At 31.2% G+C, this 13,909-nt stretch overlaps 1 protein-coding gene across 2 annotated transcripts; it reads right to left on the bottom strand.

Annotated features, from left to right (window-relative positions):
* Positions 1-7,169: 7,169 nt before the first annotated feature.
* IPT2 (tRNAisopentenyltransferase 2) lies at positions 7,170-13,323 on the bottom strand. 2 transcript variants are annotated; one of them, XM_085701767.1, is made up of 9 exons: positions 13,009-13,323; positions 12,845-12,913; positions 10,318-10,390; positions 10,078-10,199; positions 9,669-9,743; positions 8,819-9,229; positions 8,364-8,439; positions 8,106-8,269; positions 7,170-7,613 (listed from the first exon to the last, which is right to left on the bottom strand). In XM_085701767.1, the coding sequence occupies exons 1-9, from the start codon at positions 13,297-13,299 to the stop codon at positions 7,449-7,451; spliced, it is 1,446 nt and encodes a 481-aa protein (XP_085557893.1). In that variant the 5' UTR covers positions 13,300-13,323; the 3' UTR covers positions 7,170-7,448. The 2 variants fall into 2 exon arrangements, with proteins under 2 accessions (XP_085557893.1, XP_085557894.1); XM_085701768.1 differs by having other exon boundaries at positions 10,078-10,190.
* Positions 13,324-13,909: the final 586 nt, after the last annotated feature.

The raw sequence follows: 13,909 nt of genomic DNA, 5'->3' as shown, positions 1-13,909 counted from the left end.
AAACCGTTTGTATGTTGTCAAGTAAAGAACATGAAGAACTTGCTCTTTGTATATTGTCAAACTGAAATTCGCACTGTCATGGAAGAAAAGGAAAATACTAAAATTGTTATGGATTGATTAGTATATGGAAAATGCTATGTATAGCGAACAAAAACGTCCCGAAACTTTCAAGAATGAATCTCATTGGCTAGTTAACACCACTACCCGGGTGTATTCCACTCTTTTCGGAGATTAACAACAAAAGCGGGTTGTTTATTCCTCTTTTTATTTTTAATAATTGTTTAAGATATTACAATAAACAAGTTCACATTCTAAAAAAGCAGCATGCCTTGTATCGTGAATTTCTGGGAAAAATGATTTCGCTTGATATAGCAACGCCCATAGTATATACCTCACCATATCTACTGCTTCTCCGGTTTCTTAATAATTCATTCACCTTTCTTCTCTATTTCACTGTTTTTTTCTTTTATTTTTTGAAACCCATAACCGAGCTAACCAAACCGTGAAAACCGACAACCGACAAAGCCGAAAACCACCCAAACCGAACCTTTAAACGGTCGAATTTAGTTATTGATTTGGTGTCATCGGTTTCATCTAGTATGATATTTTCGAGCCCAAACCCGTCTGATGCTTTGTCCTACCTTAAACGAGATGATATCCACAATGGGGACACCCTTTTTATACTTAAATGGGTCTCACGTGTAATAGGACTCACTAATCAACTATCAGTAATTTTATATCGTTACATTTAATTTTTTTTTTTAATATTAAAAAAGTGTGAGTCCCGCTTAATATTAAAAAAGTTTGTGCAAGAATGATTAATTTTGATGGAAAATATGGTGGTCCCCACGTAAGCATCGGATGCTTGTTTGAGACTCTGAGTCCTATAAGACCCTAAAAAAAAAAGCTCCCAAATGGAAGTACCTAATAGGTACCGAATCTTAAATATTTGAGACCTCACCATTGAAGATGGTCTAACAAACACTATTTAGCGATTACTTCCAAGAAAAAGATATATTGGTTTTAAAAAACAAAATATATTGAATTAAAGGAAGAAATACATTAAAATATTTATCCTTTAATTCAATTACTTGCAACCTTATAAATGATGCCCAAGATCCAATAAATAATATTCAATTATATAACCAAATTTAGATTTAATAAATATTAATTATCTTGTTTACTACTTAGTGAACTAGTTTATTTGATAAAGTTTTTGATTAAAATTTTAGACTTGTTATCATGATATAGATTATTATAATGAGAATCAAGTCTTTTATTATTTTTAACTTAAATTATTTTTTATCGTATGATTGTGAGTAGGACATCAATAATTTGGATAGATTAATATATAAAGGGTTAAATACATTCTGCGGTCCTTTAATTTAATTAGATGTTTATAACAAGACAATCCACCTTAAAAAAAAAAAGGACAATCCTTTAAAAAAAATTAATAATTGGTCTTTTAAGATTTGTTTGGTACAAATTGATCATTTAAATCGTAGAATATTTACACTATAATCCATTTTTTCGGTCAACTTCGTTACAAAGTGTTTATGAATCATTTAACATTGAGGTAGTCGGTACAAATGTACTTATGACATCAAACATGATTACTTGTGCATATTTTCTTCTTGTTTTTGAATTCAAGACTAATTTTACAAACAGATATTTCATCAACAATATTATAAATCAAGTCATCGATTAATTTTATTTCAAATCAATCTTCTCCTTGTTGTGAGAGCCATGAATTTAAACATACCAACTTAACATTAAACATTCGCATAAACACATTTTAAAAAATAGCCATGAATCCTTATTTAATAATTTTGTTTCGTCTGCAACAATTGAACCTAATTTTTTTTCCCGCTCATTTGCTTTATTAGGTTTGCAATTATTTAACCTAACAAATTCCATCTAAAAAAATGCATTCCACACTAATTTCATTCCTATCCGCTTGCCTTTTTTTTTGAAGAAAATATTTTCTACCATATCAATGATCTTACGGGTTAAAGATTATTTATTGGTCTCTATTATAGTCGAGAAAACTCGTGCGGCGCACGGGTCAAAAGTCTAGTTGGTTTTAAAAGATAGTAGAGATCAAAGGAGTCATAGATCAATTTTATTTCAAATCAATCTTCTCGTTGTGAGAGCCATGAATTTAAACATACCAACTTAACATTAAACATTCACATAAACACTTTTTAAAAAATAGTCATGAATTTGGTTTTAAAAGATTGTAGAGATCAAAGCTATGCTATATAAATATTTTTACTTTTACTAAATATTTTTACAGTATTAATCATTCAACCCAACTTATTATTGTTAAACTTATTATTTTAAATACCAACTTAATAGTAGAGATCAATTTTATTTCAAATCAATTTTCTCACAAGAGTCATGAATTTACACATACCAACTTAACATTAAACATTCATAACACTTTTTAAAAAATAGCCATGAATTTGGTTTTAAAAAACAGACAAGTCAAAGTCTATACTATATAAATCACAAGAGTCATGAATTTACACATACCAACTTAACATTAAACATTCATAACACTTTTTAAAAATTTTAAAAAAAATAGCCATGAATTTGGTTTTAAAAAACAGACAAGTCAAAGTCTATACTCTATTAAAAAATAGTCATGAATTTGGTTTAAATTTGGTTTAATAAAACAGACAAGTCAAAGTCTATACTATACAAAGTCATGAATTTGGTTTTAAAAGATTGTAGAGATCAAAGCTATGCTATATAAATATTTTTACTTTTACTAAATATTTTTACAGTATTAATCATTCAACCCAACTTATTATTGTTAAACTTATTATTTTAAATACCAACTTAATAGTAGAGATCAATTTTATTTCAAATCAATTTTCTCACAAGAGTCATGAATTTACACATACCAACTTAACATTAAACATTCATAACACTTTTTAAAAAATAGCCATGAATTTGGTTTTAAAAAACAGACAAGTCAAAGTCTATACTATATAAATCACAAGAGTCATGAATTTACACATACCAACTTAACATTAAACATTCATAACACTTTTTAAAAATTTTAAAAAAAATAGCCATGAATTTGGTTTTAAAAAACAGACAAGTCAAAGTCTATACTCTATTAAAAAATAGTCATGAATTTGGTTTAAAAAAGATTTTTACTATACAAAGTCTATACTATACAAAGTCATGAATTTGGTTTTAAAAGATTGTAGAGATCAAAGCTATGCTATATAAATATTTTTACTTTTACTAAATATTTTTACAGTATTAATCATTCAACCCAACTTATTATTGTTAAACTTATTATTTTAAATACCAACTTAATAGTAGAGATCAATTTTATTTCAAATCAATTTTCTCACAAGAGTCATGAATTTACACATACCAACTTAACATTAAACATTCATAACACTTTTTAAAAAATAGCCATGAATTTGGTTTTAAAAAACAGACAAGTCAAAGTCTATACTATATAAATCACAAGAGTCATGAATTTACACATACCAACTTAACATTAAACATTCATAACACTTTTTAAAAATTTTAAAAAAAATAGCCATGAATTTGGTTTTAAAAAACAGACAAGTCAAAGTCTATACTCTATTAAAAAATAGTCATGAATTTGGTTTAAATTTGGTTTAATAAAACAGACAAGTCAAAGTCTATACTATACAAATATTTTAAATTTGGTTTAATAAAACAGACAAGTCAAAGTCTATACTATACAAATATTTTTGCTACCAACAATTATTTTTAAACAAATAATTTTACAGTATTAATCCTTCAACCCAACTTATTATTGTAACTCAGCTTGTTATTAAATAAAGACGGAAAAAGTCTTATAGCTTCTAATGTGGGACTTGTAGGACAAAAGAATTTTGAAATACCCTAAAATCACAACACTAATTTCTTTAAGCATAGTGACAATTTAATTTGTCAAAGATGAATCTTTGTGACTTGTGAGGGAGAGTAGGTCTAGAGGGCTAGGATTTCTCAACAAAATGCTCATGAAACTTTCCATCTTCATCAATTGCTTTTGGCGGTTGGTAGGAGAAAACTTGTAAGTGTTTTGTGAAGGGTTTCCCTAGTCCTTCTGTCTGAGGTGTTACTTGGTATCCGTTTATGGAAGAGGCAACCATCATCATTAATTTTGATGAAAGTAGTATTAGTAATAGAAATGGTTTTTGAAGCATTATACATGTTTGTTAGGCGCTTATTTGTAACCCTGCTTTAGATATGATTAGATCTACCTTTGTGCAAAGTGTCGAGAATCAAACGATTTCTTCAGTTATGATTGCTAAACCCTCCTCCATGACCCACCTTCTGAAATTCTTTCACTTTCCACTATTGATCATAACATCAACATTGTCTATCAAACAATTTATGTCTACAAATCCAATCTTGAGTTCCCAAATGACCAAAAAGACCATGCTTGTGTGATCAGAGAAGCACTCTCAAAGGCTTTCGTTTATTATTATTCTATTGCAGGAAAGCTAACGACGCATAATAATGGAAAACTTGAAATCAACTTCAATGGCGACGGAGTTCCATTCATGGAATCAAATATGCTAATTGTGAAGTCTCTTCCCTTCATTATCTTGAAGGGATTGATGTTGCTACAGCACAAAAATTGGTGTTTGATAACCTTTCTCAAGACCAAACTAGTCCTCATCCTTTGGTTATCAAATTTACGAAGTTTCTTTGTGGTGGTTTCACAATTGGAATGGGATTGTCACATAGTGTTTGTGATGATATTGGTGCTTCTTGATTCTATAGAGCACTTGCTGAACTTGCAAGTGGACAAAATGAACCACCATTACTGTTGTAACAGCCACATCAATCATTAGATCTACCGTTGTGTGAAGTGTCAAGAATCAATCTGTTTCATAATCATAACAGCTCATGAATGGAATCTATCCTAAGTCAATATTCAGCTTTAATATAGAAGAAACCATACATTTTGGAAGGAATAGTTTTTAAGCTGTTGATGTGGTTACACTGCAAACCTTATATTACAGACAAATGAAGCTGATGCAGCCGCAATTACAGTTGTGGACCACAGTTTACAACTACGTAAAAACTGGACTAACCAGAAGTAATAGCTGTCTTGTGCTAGTTATATCTAAAAGATGAGATTCAAGAATGTACTTGCGATAAGTACAATATCAGATATTAGGGTTTAGTACTGTATTGGTCATGCATTGAGAAGGCTCTCAAGGGTGGTATTTATAGTATGTTATGGGCTTGATTTCCCCTGACTTAAGCCCCAAGCAACGAGGGCTTTTAAGTCTTTCTGCCAAGCTCTAGAGGCTTCTAGAAGCCCTTAGGACCTTTGGGAGGGCGTTCAAGCCTAGAGGAGGGCTTCCAGGCCCTTCTGGAGGGACAAGGCGAATTGGTGAATTTTGTCTTTTTTAAGGATCATCATAAGATATTGCTTGTGTCTTTTGATGCCCTGGGATGGACATGCTTGGGCTTCAGAAGCCCTTCTGGGGGGTTCTGGAGCTTCTTCTTGAGTGTATGCGATCTTTTAAGAGTATATTGATGGTTCAGAGAACTATAGATATTATACATACATACATGTGTATTATGTACAAATTTTAGTAACCTATTAGCAGGGGCGGTTCTAAGGCCCGGCGAGCCCGGGCACTCGCCCGGGTTCCGGCCCAAATTTTTTGCAATTTCTTATGTAAATCCCCTTGAATTTCTTATATAAACCTCTATAAATTGGGCAATTTCTTTAAATTTTTTATTATTTGCTTGCAATTTCTTATGTAAACCCCTATAAATGTATTGCAAATTTTTTTTCGCCCGGGCTTTATAAAAATCCTGGCTCCACCACTGCCTATTAGTAACAGTTTTAAAAAAGGTCTGCTTCTGTGATATAGAATTTTCGACTTATTTGATTCAGACCTTCTAATATATAAATAAAACCATCCATGAATGATAGCATAACTTCTTTTATAAAATTTTCGAGTAGCCGACACGGTTCCTGACCCTCACACCCCTCTAATCTTGATCTGCTCTCTCATACACTCTCTGAATAGGCTTTGAATTCAACATTTATATTAGATGTTAAAGTTATAATTATACTAGTTACTAGTAGTGTAAGTTACGTTACCCTAATTAGTTATATTAGTCGGTTGTTTTTCTCATTAGCTATATAAGTCTTATCACTTGATATAATTCATTATCTCATTATCAATAATTACTGAAATATTGATAAACATTCAGCAAGGTTGATTTTGCAACTTGGATTATATGTCATGCAGCCAATTAATTCAGTTCAATTTAAGTCGTTGGATTAAACTAAGGTTATCTTAAGGAATTGGATTCTCTACCTTAGCTAAAAAAGGAGAGGAAATGTAGAAAAATATGGAGAAGTATGGAGGGAAAAGATGCGAGATAGATAGAAAGGTAGGTAACTTTCCCTCAACATGTATAAGCTCCAACGTGTAACCATGATTTTCTATCGCGATTTCAGAAATCTGGTCACAAGTTCACAACCAAACTTTTTATGCAAAACAATAGCTACTTTGATTTTAAGCTATAATTTGAAGTTAGAATCCCTGGTTCATCTTATCTTTAACAAGCTTAGTACTTTAATAGGTTTTGCATCGACCTTTTCACTGTATTTTCTATGGTGTAAGTCTTCTTTAGAGCAGTTATATCACTTTAGATTCAACCTAATGCATCAGAAATGTTGGAACTTTTTGTTATCAAACAAATAACTGAGTATTTTTATCCTAACAATCTACCCTCTTTACGGTGACAAGTTTTGTAGAACAAATTTAAGTTTTTGAATGCGGAAAAACAATAACCAAAGCATCAAAGATTTCCACCTTAGTCATTGTATACACAGACTGAATGTGCGGTAACTCGAATGCCAAAATCAATTCTCAAGTCTTTTGGTTCAAATCAGTCTGAACCATAATAATATAATATTATCGGAACATATTTATTGTGCAGTAATTAAAGCGTGTTCTAATTTATTTATTTAATTATCAAATTAGACTTTTTGTCCATAAAAATCAAACTTGGCAAATTTGCATTCAAGAAGTTCAAGATTATGTTCATAAGATAAGATAACTTATTCAATTTTAGACAATTTTTAAATGTTCGTGTATTTAAAAGATTAAATAAAATAAAGAACAGAGCAACAATAAAGTGAAACTGAAATTCTTTCAAAATTCTCAAGTGATATGACAACTGGGTTCATAAATAACATTCAGAAGACAAAGAATTCAAATTTTTCTACTTCCCTGCGATCTAATTCCATTTTACATATGTTTCTATATCATCAAAAGTTACAAAAAGGATGATACATGCCCAAAAACATCCAGAGGAAGAACTATGCTTGATAAAAAGGTGTGAATACATCCATACTCAATTCTTTCCATGACAAGCGATCCATATCTTAAATATTTGGAGTGTATTTCAGACTACAATATATCTGAACATTCGTGCTCAGATGGCTCACACTTCTTTTCCTCAAAACTAAGACCTTTTGCCTTGCCCTTGAGACTAGAAATACGTTTACGATGCCCACGGCCGCGTATATGTTGTTCCCATTCATGTAACCCTCTAAGAACCCGATCACTGCAGGCCTGTCAACAGAAAGGTCATAAGAAACAGAATATGTTTGACAGTGTTGCAACAAGATCCTATGGATGCTCAAAATGATTATTCCACATCATTCGTTCTCTCCTATCTATATAAGAGCCAGAATCGGAGTATATCCACGTAGAGAATAAAGTCAAACTGTGATGAATGTTATTAAGGGTGATGACATAATAGATTTGTAACATTGTTACGCTAGTACAACACACATGATGTGTTTTGTACGTCGCAAATTTCAGTGTATTTTTTAAACAGAAAAAGTTTGGGTATTCAAATATAAATTTCCAGATAAACTTTAATCTGATAGTTTAAAAATTTTGCTTCCTCTTAAATTTTCTTGGTTGCAACTTGTGGTAGAGAATGGCCTCAAGAACTCAAACGTATTATAAAAGAAGTTTGATTCAAGGGTATGCATTTTCCTATCTGAAACAGAAGGGGCCAAATACCCCGTGCCAGGTGGATTCTAGAACATAGCAGACCTTGCATGTGTATTGAGTCCAAAGGTCCCTTTGGATTATTTTCGTCCCAGTGCCATTTGACATCCCAAAGGTTGACGACAAGCTTCCATGCTCACTCAGGAATGTTGTTACTATCTTTGTAGCTGATTCCACCACTTGTCTATTCCATACATCATTTGATTTGCCTAAAATATAGAATATCCAAATCAATAGATAATTTCTAAAAGTTAATTCATGAAAAGATAAAAACAGAAAATTTACAAGATTGAGACAGCTTACTTAATATTGATTCCGTGGAATCAACATAGTGTATGTCCCAACCAAACAATGTTTCCAGTCGACTGAGCATCCTCTTCTGTCATGAACAAAACTTCAATATCAATCTTAGACTTCAAATTTATTTCTTCAAACTAGCATGGTATTTAGTAACAACATGCTACATTACAGAAGCGAGAACAAAATTTTAGACAGATCAAAAGAAAACCAATACTAATTCTAAAATTGATAAACTGAATCTAATAGACCCAAAAACAGAATCCCCAATATTTTGCAAGCATCCATCCGAAATAAATGTTCTATAGATGAAGCATCTACAATGATTTTCTATGTTGTCAGACTAATCAGAAAAATGACTCATTCAGTTCCGTTGCATATCTGACACCAAAAGAAATGTTCTGTGACTCATGCTTGTTCAGAAAGCCATAGAACAAATGACATTATTTTTACGGTTTTACCTGACGGCGGACAAGTCTCCTGGTATTAACCTTTACTTTCTCAATTGCTTCTTCCAAAAGAGTTGTGGATTTAGTATCAGAGGAAGATCTCAACCACTCCATCAAATTGCCATCAAACAATGGCTCACTATTTTCTAAGCTTGATCCGTCAATTAATTCCCCCTCGCTTCGATTTATGCTTTTGAAAACACTAGTTCTTAGAAGATCCTCAAATTCGCGGACACCAATGGCCTGTCGCAAACCTCTGGAATAATCTGCATTCATAGTATAAATATCATAGACTTCATTGAGTAACCCTGCATCCATCATGTCATCTACCCTCTGCTCTACATATCTGTCCAGTACTGGGAGAGATGCGTCCACACTTAAAAAACAACAATCGTATCTTAAGTTATCAGCTTGACCCCACTTCTGCCCTGCCACAAGCAAGACCAACATTATTTAAAAGATAGGAAAAAATATTTAACTGACATTATCTTGATTGGTACAAACTTAAATTATTTCCAAAGTATTATTGATTCCAGGGGATATGACATTCCTGTATCTTCATTTTTATTCCCATGCTGAGAGTGAGTGTCCTTTTTCCACTTACATGAAAATGGAATTTTATAGTGATATACTAAAAAATATCTGGAATTCCCACCTTGCCCTCCGGGCGTTTGAATTTTAAAAAATATCCCTGGAAATATTAAACATTTACCAAACAAGTTTTTGAACTTTCCACAGAATTGTATTTCCAAGAAAATCATTCTAATTATACACCTTGAAACAAACCCCATCTAAGGGAAATGAGTTTATAGTGAATTAGCAATAGCCAATAAGTACATGAATGTCAAAGAAGATAACAAACCTCTGCAGCCTGTCCTTGGAAAACTTTGCTGGGAAGAACACCAGTTCGAGAGTACAAACTAATGTATTGATTTATCTGCAAACGAAAAATTAATGCCACGTGTAAATATGCCATCTCCAGTTAAGAAATTCAAATAAATTGAAAAGCTCGGCTCAGAAATTAATTGAAAGTGCATAATGCTTCTAATAGATGTATTGTATGTCAGAACTTTAAAAACTTTCCTTAAAATCGTAAAAATTAAAATTACAATTTTATACATGCATAAACAGATAAACTGTTGTATATAACTCTAACTGTATGAATTCCCTCAAAAAAAAAAAAAAAAAAACTCTAACTGTATGAATAAGATAAGATGGCCCTTTGTATACTATGTCTCAAGAAGAAAAAATAATGAAATTACTCATCTGACCTTTCTGTGGTTATTTGGATGGATTCTATTTGCTGCAACTGGATCAATATCTTTAAGCAAATCATAACTGTTGCTTGAACTATCGTTTTCAGCAACAAAATTATTATCATATCCTGTGATGCCTACAATATTACAAATATAATAGAAGCTAAGTATGCAATCATTGAACTGGAAATAATAGAAGCCAGGTATACACTAATTGAACTAGGTGAAATATTAGAGAACTGAATAGCAGTTTACCAGGTGAGTCACCCAAATAGTTTTCGCTCAAATCATCTGTCGAGTCATCTAGCAGAAACTGACTCACAAGAGCCTGAAGAGCATAACAGGGAAAAGTGTCAGTGTATAAGAAATAAAAAATTGAACCTGGCACCTTGAAACAAATTTAAACATAATAAGAATAGAAAGTCACATAAACACGCGAGGATAAGAAAAATGGATGAGAAAATACATTATATTGCAAGATAAAAATAACAAACTTCAATTACTATCGAAAAGTAAAGTTGAACACATGTATCAAATAATATGTCACTATGATGTCAACAACCAAGCCGTATCCCACTAAGTGAAGTCGGCTACATAGATCAAACGGCGCCGTAATATTCTATTGTCATATTTGATATTTCTATCTAACCCATTAATCTCTAGATCTTTTTAATAGTTCTTTATATGAGAATGGTGAGAATAATCATCAACCATTAGATTAATAATAGATGGTCTAGATTAAAAAGCCCTATTTTAAAATACATGCACCTCTCCCTATTCTATCAATTTTCATGAACTCATTCTCTCATCTTCTCTGATCCTCCATCTCCTGATGCGATGTTGTTCATCTTCCTGATTCCGTTGCAACATCTGATTGAAAACAATGGCTTCTAGTTCCATCAAAATTTAAATGCAGATATCATTTAAATTAACAATGCATATAGTTGTCCCTTGTTTTTTTCATTCTTCGTGTTTTTTCATTCCTCCATTAACAATTTCTTTCATTCTTGCATTTATGTTGCCCCTTGTTTTCATTTCTCAACAATGCATGTATCATGAGATTTGTGTTGCCTTTAATATTTAATATTTTGATTGATTTACTTATTCAAATTAAGACCAATAGAAGTATTAAAAATCCCCAATTCATGAAATTGGATTTAACCTAAAGACATTGAGACAATGGGAAACAAGAAATCAATTTCAATCCAATACACAAACAGAAGGAGAAACATAGACAGACCCATTGGATATTATTATTGATTGCGTAATGAACAGAGAAATAGATAAAGCGGCCGTGATGGGTATAGCAGAAGTTTTGTTGAAGAGAAGGGTGAGAAAGAGAGTGTGGCGTGGTGTTTATTTGGTAATTAAATCGGAGCCCTTGATTGTTAATCTAATGGTTGATAATTATTCTCACCATTCTCATATAAAATAATCATTCTCATAGTATATGTCCTATATATATATATATATATATATATATATATATATATATATATATATATATATGGGAACTTCTACGGTACACCTCACAAATTGAGGTGTACCGGTACTCTTCCTTTATAAACTTATAAATTTGATGATCATTCTATGAAATAAATAGTTATTTGTCAACATTTATATTTTAGAAAACATTATCTCATGAGAAAAAACATCATTTCATTGTTTATATGAATTATATTAAATTTTTAACATTTTCTCATAATAAATAATCAATATTCTTTATTATGAGCAATAAAAATTCAAAATAAATAAATTTTATTTCATTGACACTTTTGATAAAGAAGATTTAATTATTATAATTGTCAATGATAGAAAATAATTATTTTTTTCTTCAAAAAAACAACTAATTTAATGCTTTGGTGTACTGGTACACTCAAAATGTTGAGTGTACCATAGAATTTGCCATATATATATATATATATATTGTCACTCCATAATAGTTAAACTCGAACATAGTCATTAAACATTGAATTTGATCACTAAACTATCTCCTATTTGCAATGTTGTCGTTCGAAGAAAGCGGAAAACAGCAATTCATTCAAATTCCGCTCTGCTACAATGCTATAACGCCACAATAGTAGCTATTTGACAACACTTAGTAGTTTGTACCAAATAGCGTATCGCATAACAATAGTGATTTGTTCATATATTATGCTATGATATAGTGTTATAACAGCTATTTGACAACATTGTCTATTTGGTCCGAGTCCAGAACAATAAAAGTATAATAAACAGTCCTTAAACTATTATTAATCTATCATACTAACCTTAGAACAATCACTCCTATTTCAAAAGTAACCGAGGGACTAACTAACGAGCTTAATTTCTACGCACCGATGGTGTAAACAAAAATTACACATGCATCCAATTAAATCAAGTCATGTCAAATAGATATTTGCAGAGATATTTTAGAAACTAACTTAAAAATGCGGCATCATGGAGTGACGTAATTGGATGCACATGTGAAAATGTTTTACATTGTTGGCGTATACAAAAAAAAAAAAATTAAATCACAAATGTTAGTAATTAGTTGTTAGATTAGTTTTTCTCCTTTGTCCGGGTTTAAACACAGGACCTCCAACTCCATATCCCTTAGCTCAAACTAGTTGAGTTACCCAACTCTCATCGAGTTTGATAAATTATTGATTACTACATTTTAGTATACAAACTAAATCCCTAACTTCAGATTGAGAATACTTTGATAAATTGAAGGTTTAAAAATGATAGGACACAAAAATGCACGTGGAATGTGATTGATTCAAAATCCTCAAATTCGTACCTGAATATAGTAATTAGTTCCACCAACAATAACAGGTAAGTGATTACGAGACAATATTTCATCAATAATCTGAAGAAAAAAAAAACAAGTATTAATTATTGATTAATCAACTAAAATTATAAAATAAAATAAAAAAATAAAATAAAAAAAGTTTTGAAACTTACGGGAATAGCAGAATCACGAAAAGTTTTAGCAGTGAATTCCAAATTCGGATTCATAGTACCCAATAGATGATGCACCACACCGTTTTGTTCAGAGAAGGGGAGTTTGTTGGTGAGAATATCGAGGCCACTGTAGACTTGCATGGAATCAGCGTTGATTACTTCGATGGGGAAGTGTGAGGATAAATCGACGGCGAGTTTTGATTTTCCGGAGCCGGTAAAGCCGGTTATAACCACCACTTTAGGTTGTTTTGGGTGGGTAGGGTTTATTGTCGCGGTGTTCTCCGTCGTCATTGTTTGCTTATTTGGCCAAAATACAATTTTGAACTTTATAAGTTGAGAATTTATAGAGCAGATATGACAATTTTATGGCAACTTCATTTTTTTTTCTTTTTTTATTTATTAAAAATAATAAAGAGAAAAAAAAAATGATGAAAATGAAAACATAACGTAATCATGATAGAAAATTGTCGTAAAATGGTTGTATAAATATCATTTCTTTAATTTATATATGGGTTAGAGAAATGCTGGAATACTCTTTTTCAACACTAACACTCTTACGATGAAATGTATGTCTCACCATTCAGGGAACTCATTTTCAAAATATGAGACCTATTTTAATTTAAATCAATAAAAAAGTGAATGATAAAAAATGTTTTTTTTAAAAGATATTGAAAAGAGAGTGTTGTTACTACTACCTTATTACTTCACATCATCAAAATGGATTTGTTTGTCAACGTGATAAAAACTTCAAATGGACTTTTTTTATAATAAAAACTTAAAACTAAATATTTTTACGTTTGTACTAATATTTTTAAAAGATCACACAATGGGGCAATGCTTTACTTCATAGTGAAATGTAATATAAGTATTCAATAACTACAAAAGAACAAAATTAAGCTTT

Source organism: Medicago sativa, chromosome 4, assembly GCF_051527215.1.
Source record: "Medicago sativa cultivar Bolivia chromosome 4, Bolivia_mono, whole genome shotgun sequence".
NCBI lineage: Eukaryota > Viridiplantae > Streptophyta > Magnoliopsida > Fabales > Fabaceae > Medicago > Medicago sativa.
The sequence above is the reverse complement of the archived record's forward strand: the minus strand, read 5'-3'. Positions and strand labels throughout refer to the sequence as shown.